General features: G+C 60.7%; 4 protein-coding genes across 4 annotated transcripts; 1 reads left to right on the top strand and 3 right to left on the bottom strand.

Moving 5' to 3' along the window:
* Positions 1-449: 449 nt before the first annotated feature.
* Positions 450-2,183, top strand: VTJ83DRAFT_40 (uncharacterized protein; the record flags this gene model as incomplete). Its single annotated transcript, XM_071010440.1, has 3 exons — positions 450-523; positions 609-1,481; positions 1,559-2,183. 3 exons carry the CDS (start codon positions 450-452, stop codon positions 2,181-2,183), a joined length of 1,572 nt encoding a protein of 523 aa, XP_070869393.1.
* Positions 2,184-2,563: 380 nt separating this feature from the next.
* VTJ83DRAFT_39 (uncharacterized protein) lies at positions 2,564-2,998 on the bottom strand (the record flags this gene model as incomplete). The annotated part of the gene is made up of 1 exon (XM_071010328.1): positions 2,564-2,998. One exon carries the CDS (start codon positions 2,996-2,998, stop codon positions 2,564-2,566), a length of 435 nt encoding a protein of 144 aa, XP_070869392.1.
* A 2,096-nt stretch (positions 2,999-5,094) lies between these two features.
* On the bottom strand, positions 5,095-7,931 carry VTJ83DRAFT_38 (uncharacterized protein; the record flags this gene model as incomplete). The annotated part of the gene is made up of 9 exons (XM_071010217.1): positions 5,095-5,143; positions 5,196-5,302; positions 5,358-6,196; positions 6,268-6,485; positions 6,550-6,670; positions 6,739-7,169; positions 7,255-7,361; positions 7,431-7,587; positions 7,669-7,931. The coding sequence occupies 9 exons, from the start codon at positions 7,929-7,931 to the stop codon at positions 5,095-5,097; spliced, it is 2,292 nt and encodes a 763-aa protein (XP_070869391.1).
* Positions 7,932-9,280: 1,349 nt separating this feature from the next.
* On the bottom strand, positions 9,281-16,692 carry VTJ83DRAFT_37 (uncharacterized protein; the record flags this gene model as incomplete). Its single annotated transcript, XM_071010106.1, has 5 exons — positions 9,281-10,583; positions 10,676-15,946; positions 16,002-16,117; positions 16,199-16,258; positions 16,324-16,692. The coding sequence occupies 5 exons, from the start codon at positions 16,690-16,692 to the stop codon at positions 9,281-9,283; spliced, it is 7,119 nt and encodes a 2,372-aa protein (XP_070869390.1).
* Positions 16,693-18,583: the final 1,891 nt, after the last annotated feature.

The following is an 18,583-nucleotide window of genomic DNA, read 5'->3' as shown; positions in this document are numbered from 1 at the left end:
GAGAACCACCAAAACACTACGGCTCACTGACACACCCACCCGCCCCATGGGGCGCGATGGAGAAGGCTCGCGTGGACCAATGTAACCTCCACGGATCTGCGGCCATCCGCTCCAGTCGGGCCGCTGCTGGGAGGTCAGGGGGGGCGAGAATCGAATAAAAGCTCCAGGCGCTCCCTCTTGAGCTTGTCGATGGGGGATGCTTGGATTGATCCCCAGGACCAGGACGCCACGGCTCAGGCCCGACACGACACCATCACCGGAGGCCCGGATCGATTGTGTGCGACGGCGCAGACGGTTGGCAGCAGACAGCAACATTCCGATCTGGCCGTACACAGAGACGCGGGTTTGAAAGAAGCACGGCTTGACCGCTGACTTCGGCATCGTCGGAGGCATCTCGAAAACCGCAAATCAACCGACCGAGAGCACTCACCACGCACATCTCAGCCAACATGGGGTGGCTAAATCTGCCCACCATCTACAATGTCCACCTGGTGGCCATCATCGCCACCTTGGGCGGCATGCTGTATGTTCCCCCCAGCCCGTCTCCTCGTCCTGGTCTGCATACTCCCATGGTCGGGCAAGCCGCAGCTGGCTGACACGCCACCCAGCTTCGGTTTCGATATTTCCTCCATGTCTGCCATCGTCGTGACCAAGCAGTACATTGAGTACTTCGACAACCCCGCCGGCGCCGTCCAGGGCGCCATCGGCTCCGCCCTCGCCGCCGGGTCCGTCGTCGGATCCGCCGTGGCCGGCCCCATCTCCGACAAGATCGGCCGCCGCGACTCCATCATGTTCGCCTGCATCTTCTGGCTCGTCGGCACCGCCATCCAGGTCGCCTGCCAGAACTGGGGCCAGCTGATCGCCGGTCGCGTGCTCAACGGGTTTACCGTGGGCATCACCTCGAGCCAGGTGCCCGTGTACCTGGCCGAGATCGCCAAGGCCGAGAAGCGCGGCTCCATCGTCATCATCCAGCAGCTCGCCATCGAGTTTGGCATCTTGATCATGTACTTCATCGGCTACGCGTGCGCGTCGATCCCGGGCGACGCGTCGTTCCGCGTCGCGTGGGGCACCCAGTTCGTGCCGTGCGTGCTGCTCATGATCGGGCTGCCCTTCCTGCCGCGCTCGCCGCGGTGGCTGGCCAAGGTCGGGCGCAACAAGGAGGCTGTCGCGACGCTGGCCAACATCCAGGCCGGCGGCAACCAGGAAGACCCGCTCGTCGTGGCCGAGTGGGAGGAAATCGTCACCGTCATGAACGCCGAGCGCGAGGCGGGCCGCGGGTGGCGCAAGTTCTTCAAGAACGGCATGTGGAAGCGCACCATGGCCGGCATGTCCGTCCAGGCCTGGCAGCAGCTCGCCGGCGCCAACGTCATTGTGTACTACCTGACCTACATCGCCAGCATGGCTGGCCTGACGGGCGACGTGGCCATGGTCACCTCGGGTATTCAGTACGCCGTGTTCATCATCTTCACGGGCGTCATGTGGTACGTTTTCTCTTGGTGTCCCTTCTCGAATTGCCCCTTGCTCCACCAGCCGGTCATGCTAATGGAAACGCACCCAGGCTTTTCATCGACAAGACCGGCCGCCGCACCCTGCTCGTCTGGGGCGCCCTCGGCATGGGCTTCTGCCACTTTGTGGTCGGCGGCGTCATGGGCGGCCACCACGTCTACGTCCCGGGGGGCGTTGGCGACCCGCCCAACGCCAACATCGTCATCTCCGTCACCAGCGGCCACGCTGCCAACACGGTCATCACCTTCTCGTACCTCCTCATCGTCGTGTACGCCCTGACGCTGGCCCCCGTGTGCTGGATCTACGCCGCCGAGGTCTGGTCCCTGGGCACCCGCGCCACCGGCATGTCGCTCGCCGCGCTGAGCAACTGGGTTTTCAACTTTGCCCTGGGCATGTTCACGCCCCCGGCCTTCGTCAACATCACCTGGAAGCTGTTCATCATCTTCGGCGTGCTGTGCGTGGCGGCCGCCGCGTGGTTCTGGCTGCTCTTCCCGGAGACGTGCGGCAAGACGCTCGAGGAGATCGAGCTGCTCTTCGGCAAGGACGCGCCGCACCCGTGGAACACCCGCAAGGGCGAGTCGAGGTTGACGGCCGAGATCGAGGCGATTGCGGCGAGGAAGAAGAAGGAGGAAGGCGAGGGTGTTGTTGAACCAGCTGCCGAAATTGATAAGGCTTAGATCAAGCCTTCTTAGTGCTTTGTGGAGGGGAACGGTGTGGTGTTGCGAGCCAACCTGAAGACTGCTTCTGCTTAACAGGAGGTACTCTAGGATGCGGGAAACGATGGGTTAGTAGGATACCAAATGGCGTTTTTACATCACTTGTTTTCCACAAGCAAAGGCTACCAGAACACGTATCCTTCATAAAATGCTCCTGTTCTGGTCTATCGCTCCCCGTTTCATGGAACCAACCGCGAAACTCTTGAATTGATTTCACGCTCTTGTATCAAAGACGGGGGAGGGACCTAGGGCTAGACCTTGGCTACTTAATAAATCACCCTTGACAGGTTCGGAGCCGTCCAATCTCAACAAACCCTCCCAACAAGCCCTCCTTGCCCCGTTCAAGACCAATTCCATCCCGTCAGGTTCTGGTACTTCTGCACCGCGGCCGGGGTCATTCCGCTCAACACCAAAATCCTCTCATCCCCCTCCTTCCTCGGTTCAATAACCGTCATCCAACCGTGATCCTGGATCCAGCGAAAGTTCTTGAGACCCTGAGCGGTGCGGTCGATCTCGGTGGCGATGAGCCCTGCGCAGTGCTCCGAGATGCCATATACGATCGCCACCCCGTGCTCAGCGTCTATCGTGATCTCCCGGCCCTCCGGGATGTAGGGACTGCAGGACGGGTCGAATCCCAGCCAGCAGGGCGCGGGGGGGTAGTAGCCGCCTGGAAGATCCGGGTCGTACATGGGTGAGCAGCGCTTGTGAACGGTCGAGGCGCTGCTAAGTCCTGCCAAGGCAGTGGCGAGAAGAGCGGCGAGGGTGGAGAAGTGCATATTGGGCGGTTGACGGTGTGAGGAGGACGGAAACCAGTGTGATGATGGGCTTCTTTTGGCCTGGATGGTCGGCACGCGCGGGGGGGGGGGGGGGGGGGGGAGGAGTGGCCAAGTCTTGGAGGGGCCGAGAAGGATGTGCTGGCTGGTGTAGTGAGGTTGGCACACTTGCGGATGTACGACAATCTTTATAGTTGTCGGGTCTATTAAAGAAATCCTGACTCCGCCTTTGCCCCTACAAGTTGCCACTGAGCCGGTCCTGTGACGATCATCATATCCTCTCGGAGTCGATCCCAAAATAGAACCAAGGCCGCGTTTTGGACTACATTCTCCGATCCTTCCCGTATCCTCCGGTGGGGGGAGCTCTTGTGACGTTGCAGTTCATAGCCGGATAAGTCCACCGACGGACTTGGCTACTACCATATTAACTGCAGTGTTTCCTGGTTACGAAATGCTCTCAAGAACTCCGACGGAGAATTTCTGAGTTGTTTGCAGTGAGGTAGGCAGCCGTACGAAGTCTTCATGCATGCATTTTATTTGAAACATCAAAAGACAGGGGGGAACCAAGGCTGCTTTACATTTCTACCAGGTCAAATAGTGATGGGGCTCAGGTGACCCGCCTCGATGTAGTGTTGGGAGCTGACAGGCGGTCTGCGACAGGGCTGAGTTTGCCTAGTGCTTACTTGAATGTCGTAGCTACTACCTCACCGAGTTCTTTGAGACCGGCGTAACACGGAATGCTGCCACCGAGAGCCTCTTAGGAAAACCTGGGGATGTCAATGATGCTCATGTCCTTCAATCGGGTTGGGAAAGAGGTCCGCGGGCTCCATGATTTGCTTCTCACCAATGGTAGGTGGTAGATCAACATGTGAGTGTGATACCCAAAGGTAATTCCTGGACTTCAGTCACTTGGCATGTCACCGCCCTAAGTAACCCTGTCAACGCCCCCTACACCCTTGGGAGTTGAGTTGTAGAAGCCCTTGAGGCTGCATCAAGTACTGCAAGAGCTCAAGGAATGACGGCGCAAAAGTACTCCAGCAAGCGACCGTCTTCTCTTACAGCCAACTTTTGATTCTCCACGGAGGCTGAACAACGGTACAGCCGCGTTGATTCCTCCACCAGGAGTATATGATATTAGAGAAGACTAGGGGAAGGTAGAGCACCAGAAAACGTCGTCTTTGTCCAGAAAGTACCGCGGCAGGCTGGTCGGTAGTCATACATCCGTGGCATTATTAAGGCTTATTCATGTCTAAAAAGGAATCATTGCCTCCTCTCATGCTATCATGAAGACAATTATGCCGGCAGCTACTTGTGACGATGTTATCTGTCTTGTGTCACCCCTAAGAAGCACTGCCGGTGAGGTGATGATGGAGGAACGTCGGGATAGAATCACGCATGCGCGCGTGGCTTGACCACACACCGCACGTACGACGCCAAGGGGCAGGGATGTTTGAGGAGGGGTGGATTCTCCTCATGGCAGAGCTGATGGTCTGGGTGTGACTGGTGGGCTGTTGTACTCGGAGATTACCGGGTGCGTATCGTCGTTTGAATCAGGGGCGGGGGATGTGGTTGCTGTTCTAGCCAAGACGATATTTACTGTAAAAGCAGCTCTTCTCTAGGTCATGGGCCGGAGAGGATGGACATGTCACATCCCGCAGGCTGGCGACAGGGCTCAACTAGACTCTTCGTCACGAGAGAGCTCAGGAGGCATGAAGGGGTGGTGGGTGTGGAGCGGGTGCGGACGAGAGGCCATTCTAGAGCGAACACACGCCGTTGGGGTCCATGGGAAAAGGTGACGAGTTAGTTCATAGCGTCGCGTTTGGGGTGACGACAGCCCCTCTGAGTGACAGTGCTGCTTGAAATGTTTGCTCAACTCGCTGATGACAGATGGAGTTCCACAACATCAGTGGACATCTACTGCGTAGAACTGATTCTCATGTCCCCGGGGTGTCTAAGAGAAGCGAACGGTACGTATCGAGTGACTAATAAAATGATGATCTACATTCCCAAACCTTTTATACACATGCAGATATACTACTACGAAAAAAAGAAAAGACAAAAAGATATTAACAGGCAATGCATACAACGCCGTCCCTCTGTTATGGTAAGCTCAAGAACAACTCCAGGAGCTTCGGATAGTTGGGCGACCTGTGTGCACCGTTAGCAAGATCCTTGTCACCTCTCCGAGCCTTGTACTTACCCTAATCCTGTCACAGGATCCCAGCCCTCCTTGACCGGGAACCCTTCGCTGCCACAGCCCGGGTTCGAACCTTCGGTAATATCGTTGAAGACCTCGGGGTGTGCATACTAGCCATCATCAGCGCCCTGGCCGGAGTGGAAACGCCCAAACAGGCACACTTACCAGAACCGGATGAACGAAGCCGACGGTGCTCTTCCCCCTCGCCAGCCTTTCCTCGTTGATCATGGTCAGAATCGACGCCCAGATCGGAGTCGACGCCGAAGTGCCATGCATCTTGTTCGGATACCCGCGTAGCACGACGCGAAAGTTTTCTCCCAACGCGCTCACGTCCGGATACCCTCTCCCAGCCATGTTGAACAACTTCCCGGGACCTGGCGGTGGGCTGATGGACGCGTACCCCTGACCGCCCTTCACTTCATATCCCATATGCGAAACGTTGGCACGCTCAAAGTACTCCCGCACGTGTCGGTCCTGGTAGGACGGCCTTTCGAAAACGTTGGAAAACCCACCGCCGGACGCGAACCGTTCTGCAGCGACCTCCCTGAGCTTCGGCGTCTCGCCGGGCGTGTAGTACTCGGGCTCGGCGAGGCCGGTGGCGCCGACGCTGAGGACGTAAGGACAGACGCCGAGCACGCGCGGGGAGAAAACGGTGCGATTCCTTCCGAGGCAGCCTCCATGAGGGTCCCACATACGGCCGCCAACGCCGAAATCGCCCGACGACTCGACGACGGTGACGCCCTGGAGGCTGAGCTTCATGATCTCGAAGCACTGGCGACGGATGTAGTTGGCGGGCCACGAGTGCTCGGTGCCGCTGTAGCTAATGGAGATCACATTGGTTGGGCGGTAGGCGCCGCACATGAGCGGCCCGTGGTAGGCGCCTTCGGTAGGGCTCGCATTTGGGTTGGGGTATTCTGGGTCGCGGCACTGAGCGGACTTGCAGTTGCCCGTCATGTTGAACGCTTCTAGAGTGCAATAGGACCCGTCGAGAGCGTCCCAGAAGGCTGGATGGGTTTGTGAGTGAGAGGTTCACGCGATGATGAGGCCGAGCGTGCGAGGGAGGCGAAACACTCACTATTGAAGAAGCCCGGGTACTTGGTCTCTGCTCGCTGCTGGTCTTTCTGGTACCATTCATCATCTGTCTGGAACAGCACCGTCTTCTGTGGCCACACCAGCGGGATGGCGATTTGGAAGTCGAGGTCCGCCTCATCGCCGGCCTTGTGCGTTTCGTTGGTCGGCCCATAGGCGCCGTTGATGGCACGAAGTTCGGGATGCGTTCCGTGAGGCACCCAGCTGCTTGTGTCAGTATCGCGGCCCGGAAGCTGTCGCTCAGCATGACAAAAAAGCAAAGGCTTACCGCGTAACATGCTTCCAGTAGTTATCCAGATCTTCTTGGCTATAATGCTGATTCAAGCTCTGGAAGATGCCCAGCTCGTTGCCCTTGGTCGCCCTGGTGTTGTTGGGAATGTGATACTGGGCTGCGGACGCGGCGTTAGTACTCGGTATCTACGCACAAGAAATACCCGGATTCACCCCATAAACTTACCCCGAATGCATTGCGGAGTCAGATCCCTCTGGCACGGCCCTGTCACGAGAAACAACGGGTCGATCGGTCCCGGGTGGCTGGGCTCCGGAGGAGCCTTCGGCTTGCACTTCTTGACCCTCCGTCCGCCTGGTGTCGTCACCGTGACGAGCCTCCCGTTCGCGCCAGATGCCGTATCTGTGGTGATCACCGGCCCATCTCGACCCTCCGCGACCTCTGCTGACGTGGAAACGGAGCCTGCTGCCGCCGTAGCCGCCGCCGTCTCTTTCGTCTTCCCCTTCCCCCCCTTTCTCCCTTTCCGGGGAAGCTCGCCGGTCAAGGAGCGACGGCCCATCATTCGCTTCACAATCCTGTCATCGTAACCTCTCGTCTCGAGCTTGATGCCGGGCGTGATGTAATCGATGTGGTGGGACACATTGTGTGGAAGGCGGTATCTGTGTCTCCCCGTCAGCCCCCCCAAGATTCACGCAAAAAAAAAAAAAAAGAAAAGAAAAAAAGCCGCTGCTGCTGACCACGTACTCGGAACAAGCGATGCTCTGCACCCCGGTCTCGGCATTCTCATACAGGTGGTATTCCGTCAAGAGGAGGTCCTCGATCTCGTGCACCGGAGCGTCAAATTGAATCCACTTTCAAATCCCCGTGTCAGCAGGTCCCAGCACTCATAGGCTGATTCTCCCCCGGCCGCCTTCACTCACCTGCTTGTTCGGGGACTGCGATAGCCTGCCCTCGTCCACGCCGGCTTCAACGAGCCACCGCTTCACCTTCTCTACCGACTGCGTCTTGGGCGCAAACAAGTCCACCACCTCTCTTGGCGAGAGGTGCTTCCCGTACTTTGGCGAGCGGGGATCTGATCTGCGCACACCGTCAGCCAGCTGGCTCCGACATCTAGCCTTCTCTTTCCGCCCGCTGCAACGTCCCAAAAAAAGAACTCACATCTCCATCAGCAACCGGTGCCCCTGCTCCAGGTTCTCTTGCCTCAGCCCAATGCGCACCGGCACCGTCAAGCCCTCGTCCACCAGGTCCCGCTTCACCCACCCCTCAAGATGCCTCTTTTCATGCCTCTCGTGCACCGTGTGAGACGCCGGCAGGCCGCGGGCGAGCCTGTTCCGGGTGGCCGATCTCCGTCCGTCGGCCGGGACCACGAGGAGCCCGCCCAGGCTAGCAAGCCAGACGAGGAGGACCCCGCGGATCTGCATCTTGTCGTCGCGTTTGTCCGCTCCGCTCTGCTCGGGATCGATCTTGCGGTGTGCTTTACAACAGCCCGTCGCTCAGCCGGCCCATCGGAAAGGGTGATGTCCGCCGCGCAGCAAGAAGGACAAGAGCCAGCCGTGGTTCCGCGAGAGAGAGGAGGGGGGGGGGGGGGGAGGAGACGAGGTCCGGGGCATAATAAACCAAACTATGCCCCTCGGCTCGTTGGCCGCTCGCTCGCCAAACAGGGCCCCATCATGACATGAAGTCTCGCTCCCACGACCTCTCGGCGCGCGGACATGGTGGCGACCCAGGCACGAACCAGCCCGGCCCGGCAGGTTGTAGCTATTTTGGGCGACGCGGTAACCGGTTCCGGACATTTCCCCAAGAAATGGGGTCCTGCCGCGGAACAACGTTGGGGGTAAGAAGGGTGTGGTATACAGTAGCGGCCGGGTAAAATGCAACCGTTGTATATTAAACGGTAGCGGTACCAGGTCCAGAACCCAGAACCCAGACTCGAAGCGCGGAGGAACCAGCAAAGTCATGTTGCAACCTGGCACCGAGACCAAAACGGTAAGGAGGAGAGCGCAGGACAAGACAAATCAAGACGGGACAGGTGGAAGCTCCGGTGGGAAAAGCGAGCGAGGTGGTTGGGTTGGTCTCGTCTCGTCGTGTCCTGGATGATGCCCAGGGTTCTGGTGTTTTGGCGTTTGCATCGTACCGCGGCTCTGCTCTGCGCAACGCAAACCCGACGGAGGCAAACGGCAAGCTGCGTGCCGCAGCCGGTGCCAAATTTGGCATCTCCATCTCGAGGGCGTAAGGTATTGTACATAGGTTGCACGGTCGGAAGGGGTTGCTGAAACTTGAGGGCAGCCGTTTCGCGTCCAAATTTGGGTTCACCATGGTTCGGTGTGGCTGTCTAGATTGCAGGACCCGAACGGAAGCGAGAAGCGCCAAATCTCGCACTGCGTCGGCATCTTCTGTTCCTGGGACCGTAGAACCTTCTTTGGGCGCCGCCGATGCAACACCCCGCCTAGCGGCGGATGGTCGCGGAGATAATATTAATGAACAGAACCGAAGGCGACGCCGCTGTGATGTGATGACGAGGTGGCTGGATGACAACACGTGCGGAGGTGAACAACAAGGACCAAAGACAAAGGCGACTTCTTCATTCAGGGGAACGAGGTAGTGATACAATACAATCTATATCATAATCGGTATCCAATAGCAAAAAACAAAGTCATAAAACAGACAACCCTCCTCCAACCCCCCCACCCCCCCCTCCCCCAGCCCAAAAAAGAAACAAGAAAACATCTACAAGAGTATCCAAACCGCTCCTCTCGCCTGTCTCGTCCGTTTACGGCTTCTGAACCTGCTCCTTACGGAAGAACTTGAAGAACCCAACCGGAATGATGAGCTGGAAAATCAAACACACCCAAAAGTACGGGCTCGCCGCCCCGGGCATCACGCCCTGCGAAAAGTCCGGGAACGTTGTGTGCGGCGACAGCGCGTTGGGGCTCGTCGCCCGCGCCAGCATGGTGAAGGCGCTACCCACCACCTGCGCGCCCACCAGCACCGTCAAGACGTGGTGCCTCGTCAGCGTCGCGAGCAACAGCATGCCGATGCCCACGCCCTGGATGTTGTCCAGCAACCCCAGCCACAGCCACAGCAGCCTCGACACGATGGCCGACCCGACCGGCCCGCCCGCCCAGGGGAGGTACCAGCCGATGCCGCTCGTGCCCCAAAACTCCTGCGCCCAGCGCGGCGCGCACAGGCCGATGGCGAAGATGGGCAGCAGCCAGGTGTGCTCGTCGGACCAGTACGAAAAGGCCCACAGGACGAGCGCCCACAGGCCGCAGTACACCCCGAGCGCGAGCAGGAAGATGCCCCAGCCGGGGACGTGCTGCGTGGTGAAGAGGAACTGCCAGCTGCGTCCGTACGGCGCCGAGAGCCAGTAGTTCTGCAGGATGATCATGACGAAGAACCAGGGGACGATGCGGCGGCGGTACAGGGAGATGTAGAACCCGGGGATGCTGGCGGGGGCCTGGCGGTAGTAATCCGGCAGGCCGAGGTACAGCACGATGCCGATCGCCCAGAGCAAGAGGCAGAGGGGCACGCCGACCACGACGGCCTGGGGCACCTTGGACGTGCCCACAAAGACGGTCTGGGTCGGGTCCATGGCCGAGACGATGGAGCCCCAGTACCAGAGGCCGATGCTGTAGACCTGCGCGAGGCCGGCCACCGTCAGGGCGCGGGTGATCCACTGCTTGGTCGGAGCGCCGCCCTCGTCGCCAAAGTTGAGCGCGAACGCCAGGGCGCCGCTGCTGGCGCCGGCCGAGTAAAAGCACGTGGCGGCGTCCTCGACCCGGTTGGCGACGCGCCAGTCCGGGATGAAGGGGGCGATGCCGATGAGGAGGAAGGCGAGGCCGTAGAAGAACCAGGGGGCGGAGAGCGCGTAGACCGACTTGAAGTGGCGCTGCATGGCCCACCAGAGGATCGACGTTGCCAGGTACGTTCCCGCCACCATGTACAGCTTCTGCGGGGTCTGCGTGGTCTCGCCGGTGAGAAGGACGATCTGGTACGAGCTGACCGAGATGATCTGCTGGAGAGCGAGCAGGAACGAGTAGATGGGCCAGTCGCCGAAGCGGATGGACAAGAGCCTACAGGGCGGGGGGGAAAAAGCAACGGTTAGCATCGATCTGGGGGTGGTGGGTTTGTTCCGGGAGGCAGCAGGAACACCATCATCACTTACTTCTTCAATCCGGTCGGCGCTTGGTATCCCTCGCCCAGGAGGAACTCGTCATCCACCATGCCGCTGTAGGTGTCGTTGGGCGGGGGAGACGAGGGGATGATGGATCTCGACACAGAAATGGGCGTGATGCTGCGGTGGCGCGGGCGTCCGCGGCTCTGGATCGACTCGTTCCGCCGGCGCGTTTCCGTGGATCCTCGGCGGCTGCCCGCCGGGCTGCACACATGCGAATGCCGGCCCAGCTTGGCTTCGCGGTACCGTGAAAACCACTCCTTTTCGCTCTTCTTGATGTACGTCTCGATGCACAGGTCCGTCGCCGAGTTCTGCGCCGTCATGCTCATGAGCATCTCCTCGAACACGGCGTAGTACTCGCCGTTGGTGTCGTTGAAGAATTGGTCCACCTGCTGCAGCTTGAGGTTTTGACGATCGCCCACCACGTCGGGCAGGCTGAGGAGGCTGCTGTTGCGGTGGGACTGGCCCAGGGACGGGCGAATCGCCGCCATGGGGCGGAAGTCAAACCCGGGCCCTGGGGACATGTCGCGCTGCGCCCGGGACGAGAAGCTGTCGACGCTGGCGCTGCTGACGGCGGCGTCGGTGTTGCTGTAGAAGACGCCTGCGATGGAGCTCGCCGTCGAGTCGCGGAAGGAACCCGAGGCGGACCCCGGGATCCACGGCGTCGACGGCGTTGGCAGATCGGGCGAGTAGACCTGGCGCGGCGAGGCGATGCTGGCCGCGGGCGACGGGGTCAAGAGCTTGGGGTCCTGTCCGGGGCTGAGCGCGGCCGAGTCGAAGGCGGTTGCGCTGCTCATCGGGGACGCCGGGCGCGTCGGGGCGGCGCTGAGCGCCGGGGAATGCAGAGCGTCGAGCTTCCTCTTCCGGGCCTCCTTGTGGTGGATGCGGATGGATTCGCCGTAGAGGTTGTCCAGCTGCTTGACCCACAGCTTGACCGGGAAACGCTGCTTGGCGCTCCAGGCGCGCATGAGGGCGCGCTTGGACGGCTTGCACTCGAGGGCCGAGACGATGGCTTGCTTGAACTGCTGGAGCAGGTGAGACGGCGTCATGGACTCGACCGTGTACCAGAAGCCAGGCATCTGGCCCAGGCCTCCGACCCGGGCACCGACTCCGAGGGCGCCCTTCCTGCCGAACTCGACGGCCACCAGGCCGAAAGGCTCATCGCGGGAGGGGATGAGGGCGAACTCTGCGCCGCTGAAGACGTACGGGGGCAGCTGGGTGAACTCGGGCTTGGCGAAGACCCTCTTGGGGTACATCTCGGCCAGCTTCTGGAGCTTGAGCGCCGCGAAGCGGCCGTAGAGGTCGATGACGGGACCGACGCAGATAAGCTGGGTTTTGGGGTACTTTTCCAGGATGCTGGGGAAGATGTCGGCGATCAGGTCCACGCCCTTCTGCAAGCTCCAGCGGCCGACAAAGACGAAGAGCTCCGCCGTCGGGTCAACCTCGAGGCCAGCCCACTCTTGGGCCTGGCGGCGGAGATCCGCCCTCTTCTCCTCGAAGCTCTGGTCGACGTTGACCACCCCCTTGGCCTGCTTGGACACGTCCTTGTCGGGGTTCCACTCGGCCGTATCCGACGGGTCAGGGTTGGGCAGGTGGCCGATGTTCTTGAGACTCCAAAAGATGGGATACCGAGCCAGAGAGCGGTCGCCGTACTTCCGCGACACGCCGACGGCACCGAAGCCGCGCTGGTGCAGACGGAGGTAGCTGGCGGCGCCGTGGAGCAGGTTGAAGACGGAGCCGTACTGCACATACTCCTTGACCAGGTCCAGAGGCAGGTTAAAGATGTCGCACACCTCCTTCTGCTCGTCGGGCGTCCTCATGGGCCACAACCCCTGAAACTCGGCGTTGTGGAGGGACAAGCAGCACGGGATCGTCCGGGGCAGGAGGTAGAGCGGCGCAACGGCGCCGTGGTAGTCGTTGATGTGGTAGACGTCGATGGGGAAGCGCCGGATCGCCTGGGCGATGCAGTTGTTCCACGCGGCGTACAGGACGGCGCTCTCAAAGTCGTCCATGCGCGCGATGTAGGGATTGGCCTTGGTCTGCTTGCGGAAGATGGGGGCGTCGAGGATGACGTACGTGATGTTCTTGCTGACGTAGTAGTAGACCTCGACCTCGTACGGCTGGCCCATGACCTGGACGAACATGGATTCGGCACGCACCATGCGCTCAAACGGGTAGTGCACGTCGCCGACGACCGGCACGACCCAAATGAGGTTGATGTGCGCCAGCGCCGATCCCATCAGCTGGGCCATGACGCCCAGCCCGCCGATCTTGACCTTGATGCCGAGATCGTCAATGTTGTACTCCATGGTCGCGATGAGCACCGTCCGGCGATCGCCGGCGCCTGTCGTGCCGGCCACCACGCCGTTCGGGGGCGTCGGCGTCGGGGTTAAGGCGCTCATCTCCAGCCCGCCCTTGCCGCGGGATCGAAAATCGAGCTTGGAAAACCCGCTGCCGGTCAAGGGCACCCAGCCCTTGGAGCCAAAGAAGCCCGACTTGTTGACCTTGACCTGGTAGAAGCTGCGCATGTAGACCCAGCCGGCCAGGATGGCCGTCAGGACGGGGACAATGGCCAGCAGCACGAAGATCAAGATTTGGAGGCCGATGTGGCCCGACGGTATGTACTGGAACCGCCAGTTGGCATCGTCAAAGACGAGCTTGTACGCGAGGGCCGGCATCGGGGGCGGCTTGGTGATGTTGATGACGTTCTGGGCGAGGCTGCTCGGGGGGAGGCGGTCGACGATTCCGTCGTTGTCGATGTCTCCGTAGATGAAGCCGACGTCGGGCTGGTTGTCGGGGTTGATGCCCCAGATGTTGAGCTGGAAGGCGGCCGGCCACTCGTACATGTAGTGAAGGGTCCAGGTGTGATGGTAGACAAGATCCATCGAGCCGGGAAGGCCTGCATCGTAACCCCATCGGTTGAACGGGCCATGGATCTTGATGTGCGGCTGGGCGCGCTCGAAGACGACGTCGTTGCTGTCGGAGTGCTGGATAAAGGCCGAGGATCCAAGGGGCTTGCTGTAGTACTGGACCGTCAGGTGCTTTCCGGGCCATTCCTGAAGCTTGGTTCCCGTCCACGGAAACTCGGTGATGGGCTGCTTGGTCGCGGAGCCATCGTACACGGTCCAGGCGCTCCACTTGGAACCCCAGTCGGTGCTGTACCGCCACTGCGTGGCGCCAGGCGCGCTGTGCTGCACGTACAGGCGGTCTCCCTCGACGGACAGCAGGGACCGCGAGTAGTTGGCTGTGGGGAAGACGACGGGGTTGTTGGGCTTCCCAAAGCGGATGAGGAAATGGTCCGTCGAGTTCGTCGAGGCCCCGCTGGTAGCCGTCGCCTCGGCGACGGTGAGCTTCACGATGCCATCCGGGACGTCCACCAGGCTGGTCTCGAGCCGCCATGCCGACTGGATGGCTCCCGTGTACGGGATCTTGTCCAGGCGCGACACGCGCACACACCGCACGCTCCCAAACTTGAGGCTGGTGCCGTTGCTCCGGCCGTCGGTGACGACAACCGCCGAGAGTGCATTCTTCAGCGAGTCGCAGTTCATGTCGACATTGTACTCGAGGGCGACGTCGATTTTGCCTTTGGCCTTGGTCGAGTCGATCGGGAAGTCGTGGCCAGGTTCGAACCTGGTGATCATGGGCGCGGGCTGAAGCCAGAGGTCCGACATGGCGTAGGCGCGGAACTCGTAGGGCCGCATCGTGATCTTGCTGATGCAGCCCGCGCTCTTTCCGGAGGGGCTGAAGTTGTTCCTCCGCGCAGACGCCTCGAGCCGGATGGGCGGGTCGTCGCTGAAGAGGTTCCGGACCTCGGTGCCCTCGTCAAACGGGGCCACAAAGGCCTTGCCCGGGTCGCTGCAGTCGAACGTGTACTCGGTCGTGTTCTCGACGTTGTGGTAGACGAGCCACACCGGGGGGGCGGAGTCCGTCTGCGCCGCCGGGTGCATGGCGCGGACGACGCTCCAGATGCCAAACTCGGTGGGAGCCGTGCTGCCGTTGAGCTTGACCATCTGGGTGTCCTTGGAGAGGGTCTCGAGCAGCCAGCCGTGCTCGAGGACCGGAAACTCATCCCGCAGGGCGAACATGTGGCGGAAGATGTTGCGGAGCGGCGCCGACGGGTCACGGTGGTCCCAGGCCACCCTCTCGTCGTGACATCCCTCTCGCCCCTTGGTAATGGGCCAGCCGATGTACTGTTCAACCGTCAGACCGAAGCATCCGTGCGCCTTCCAGGCGGGCGAGGGCGCGAACGCCTGACGGCCGAAGACGTAGTTGGACGCGGTACCGTCCAGGGCGTAGAGGGCCTGCTCTTCGCCGTAGTACACCAGGGGCGCTCCCGGGAGGAGGATGGAGATGATGAAGTAGCCGAGAAGCATGCGCTCAACGCCGTCCTTGATGGCGGGCCAGCGGAACACGTCCTGGTTCGTCACGCCGTACAGATGCCGGGGGTCAAACTCTCCCGTGTTGGGGTTGAAAAAGTCGTTGGTGCGCAACATGTGGTTCCACGCCTCGACCCAATCCAGGGGCAGGTCGTAACCAGCCTCGAGGTTGCCGCTCATGCCGAGGAAACGGGTCAAGAAACGGTAGATGGAGTAGTGGAAGGCGCCGGCGTCAAGCGCAGAGTTACCATGGTCGCGGATGAAGAGGCCGTCGGGCGTGCCCTTGTCCGGCGGGCTCAGAGCCAAGGCATCCGCGGGGGACAGGGTCGCCGCCGCGCGAGGCTCGCGCCCCCGGCCGAGGTAGATGGACCCGAGACTGTTGCCCGAGGTGATTTCGCCAAACACGGCAAAGTTGTCCTTGCCAACCTCGCGGGCGCACTTGCGCATGGCCGAGCTGAAGTGTGCCTGCGCGTCCACCGTCACCTGGACGGCCTTGTCGATGCGGAAGCCGTCCAGGTCCAGCGTCTGGATGGCCATGCACGAGAAGCGTTCGAGACGCGCCAGGACCGAGGGCACCCATTCGCGCAGACGGTCCTGAACGGAGGCGAACTTGGCCAGCTGGCGCTGCCAGTCGGGGTAGACGCCAAAGGCCTCGATGTCGCCGTACTGATCAAAGTCGCTGTTGTAGCAGCCCTTGAGCTCCGGCGGGGTGTAGCGTTCGCCCGTCTCGAGCCAGAACTGCGGGTACTGACACGTCTCGTTGTACTCGTTCCCGATGTCGAAGTCGTGGTATCGCCTGGACGATTTCCAAAGAACCTTGTGTTCCTCGGGCCGGAACGGCGTACTTTCGTTGAGGTAGCCTTGGAACCCGATCAAGTCGCTCATGCTATCCCGATGTCAGAGGCGGTCTCGGCCGGGAGAGCCAGGGGGTGTTTGCCTACGTCGCCATGGTGTTGTCGAGCACGACCCACATGTTGCGCGCGTGGATGTCATCGATCACCTCTTGCCAGAGCTTGAGAGTCCCAAAGTGCTTGTCGAGGACGGTCAAATCGGTAGGCTGTGGATATCAACAGATCCCGGGTCAGCAAGCTCCGAGGACGATGGCCCAGGGTCCCGCGGGGAGGGGGGGGGGACTTACAGAGTACGAATCCGCACCCCAGGGGAGGTTGATGAACGGGGAGCCGGCGATGTAGATGCCCTGCGTTGCACAGTCAGTCCTGTCATGCTCCGGACCACATGTCTCTTCCATCCGCGGCGACGTGCCTTGATACCCATGCCGGCAATGTAGTCGAGCGAATCCCTCAACCCTTCCAGGTCGCCACCAAACCGGAGCTGGGTGCTCATCATATCCGACTCGAATATCGTTCCATTCTTGTCGTCGTTTGTGGGGTCGCCATTGACGAAGCGGTCGAGGAACAGGGTGTAGAAGGGCATACGCCAGTTCCGGGGAGACTTGGCATACTCGAAGCCCTCTGGCCGCCTGCCATAGTAGTCGAGGGGGTTCGTGGCGGTTCGGTTGGTGTTGATATTGTAGTCGATCTCGTCGACGTCAAACTTGAGACTGGAAACGAGCGACGTGGTCGAAAGGAGAGTGAGGATGAGAGAGCGGGCAGCAAAAGACCGACGAGACATCGTCACGGGCGCGCGCCTCCCATGGAGAGCGACCAAGCGGTGGAACGAAAGACTGACAAGCAAAGCAACAACAAAAAGAAGACACGCAGAATAACAATACTACAACGACGACAACGACGCTGGACGAAAAAGAACGAGAGACGAGGCCGGCGGAAGTGTCGTGGAGGAAAAGACAGTTGCCGCAGGAGGGGAGGGGGTTCGAAGCAACACAAGAAGAATCCTCTCCAGCCTCTTTTCCAGCCTTCTCCTGCAAGCCCGTTTCAGCAAAGGTGTACGTCGACTTTTCGCGAGCTTGACGTGGGCTGGGCTGTCCACCACGGTGGACGTGGACAACGCCGCCCAAGGAGCGGTGGCACTGCTTCGGTGGAATCCATTGCGATCCGCGGCCAACCTCGTTAGCTCACGAGCAGACAGGATACCGTCCTGCACCGCGAGCGCTGTTCGACATGACCCACGATGCTGATACGCACCAACCACCGGGGCCGCCTGTCTTGGGTCCAGGCCTCCGGCTTGTCCGCGGCGTCTCCATCCCGGGGGGTTGGCTCCAAGGCACCGCCGAGCTCACTTGACTCGCTCGGCCGACACAAGAGAGGAGGGGGGGGGGGGGGGGTTCACTCTGTCCAACGGTCTCTCTGCATGTCCATCCCAATGCCCATCCAGGGGCGTCGCGGACAACAGGCAATATCTTCATCGACTCATGGTGCGGGTGGCTCGGGCGGTGATCGCCACCTGCTCGCAAGCGTCGGCGTTTCTGGTGGGGATGCAAGTTTCTTTTTCCTGCCACCGCCTCCGGGGCGAGAGGGCCCACTGGGCGCATGGCGTACGCAGCACACAGGACACACATACTACAATAAGTACACAGTACACAGGCAGTCCAGCATACCACATGGGTGCCGGTACGCTATCTCTCGGCAATCGGGCAGAGGGGCCCGGTCGATCGATCTGCCTGGTGCCCTGGAGGGGATGGGGGGACAAGGGTGGTCCCGGGGTCAAGAGCATGGAAACCCCCTGGACAGCCCTGTTCGACGCCATCCGGCTCTCGGTCGCGGACGGGGCCAAGGCCCACGGAAATACGTGAAGGTGCTGTGCTGTGTACATCCTTCATGAGCAGGAGATTACCAGTGAACAAGCCGCAATCTACACAGGAAATCACATTTGTTGATCACGGATTCCATCGACGAAAAGGACCCGATGCTCTGCGCACCAGGCCCCTTTGGGAGTCGTTACCCTCGGGGAGCGTTCGCTCATGGCTCATCAAGCGGTGACGTCCTGGCCGAGCTGATGGTAGGTCCCCTGGACCCGTACCACCTTGGCCTGCACCCTGCTGCATCCTGCACCGCGGCTCCACTTTCACACGTACAATAGCAGTACATATGCCCGGTTACGTGCTTCGTATAATTATACGTGCTTCGTATACGTGCCACAGTATACGGGCACAGTACGCCTGCCGGCTTGGCCCGCCGCGTCTGGTTCCGACGTACTGTGTTGACCCCTGTCGCCACGACATCCGCCATCCCTGCCTCCCGCGCGGACACCAGCGGATCCCGCCCTAACCGCCCGTGACAGCTGCCAGGAACACAGGAGCACACGCCAGGGACAACAAGCGGCTGAGAGAAATCTCCGATCTTCCGCCAACGCCAATGAGCGCCAACCCTAACCCAAGGTGGCGTTCCGCCGGGTCTTGTCCTGTCTTGTCTTGTCCCGGTCTCATCAGCCTGGTGAGCAGCCATGGAAAGAAAGAGAAGCCGGCTTCCCACTCTCTGCATGGCGAAAAAAGATGCGTTTCTCTGGGCCTCCGAGAGGCGTTGAGAGATTCTCGGTAGGTAGGTACACAGTATCCTGGTTGTTTTTTATGTTTTTTTTTTTTTTTCTGTGTCCTCCGGTTCAGGAG

Source organism: Remersonia thermophila, chromosome 1 (assembly GCF_042764415.1).
Source record: "Remersonia thermophila strain ATCC 22073 chromosome 1, whole genome shotgun sequence".
NCBI classification, from domain to species: Eukaryota; Fungi; Ascomycota; class Sordariomycetes; order Sordariales; family Chaetomiaceae; genus Remersonia; species Remersonia thermophila.
Note: the sequence above shows the minus strand (reverse complement) of the source record. Positions and strands in the feature narration are given on the sequence as shown.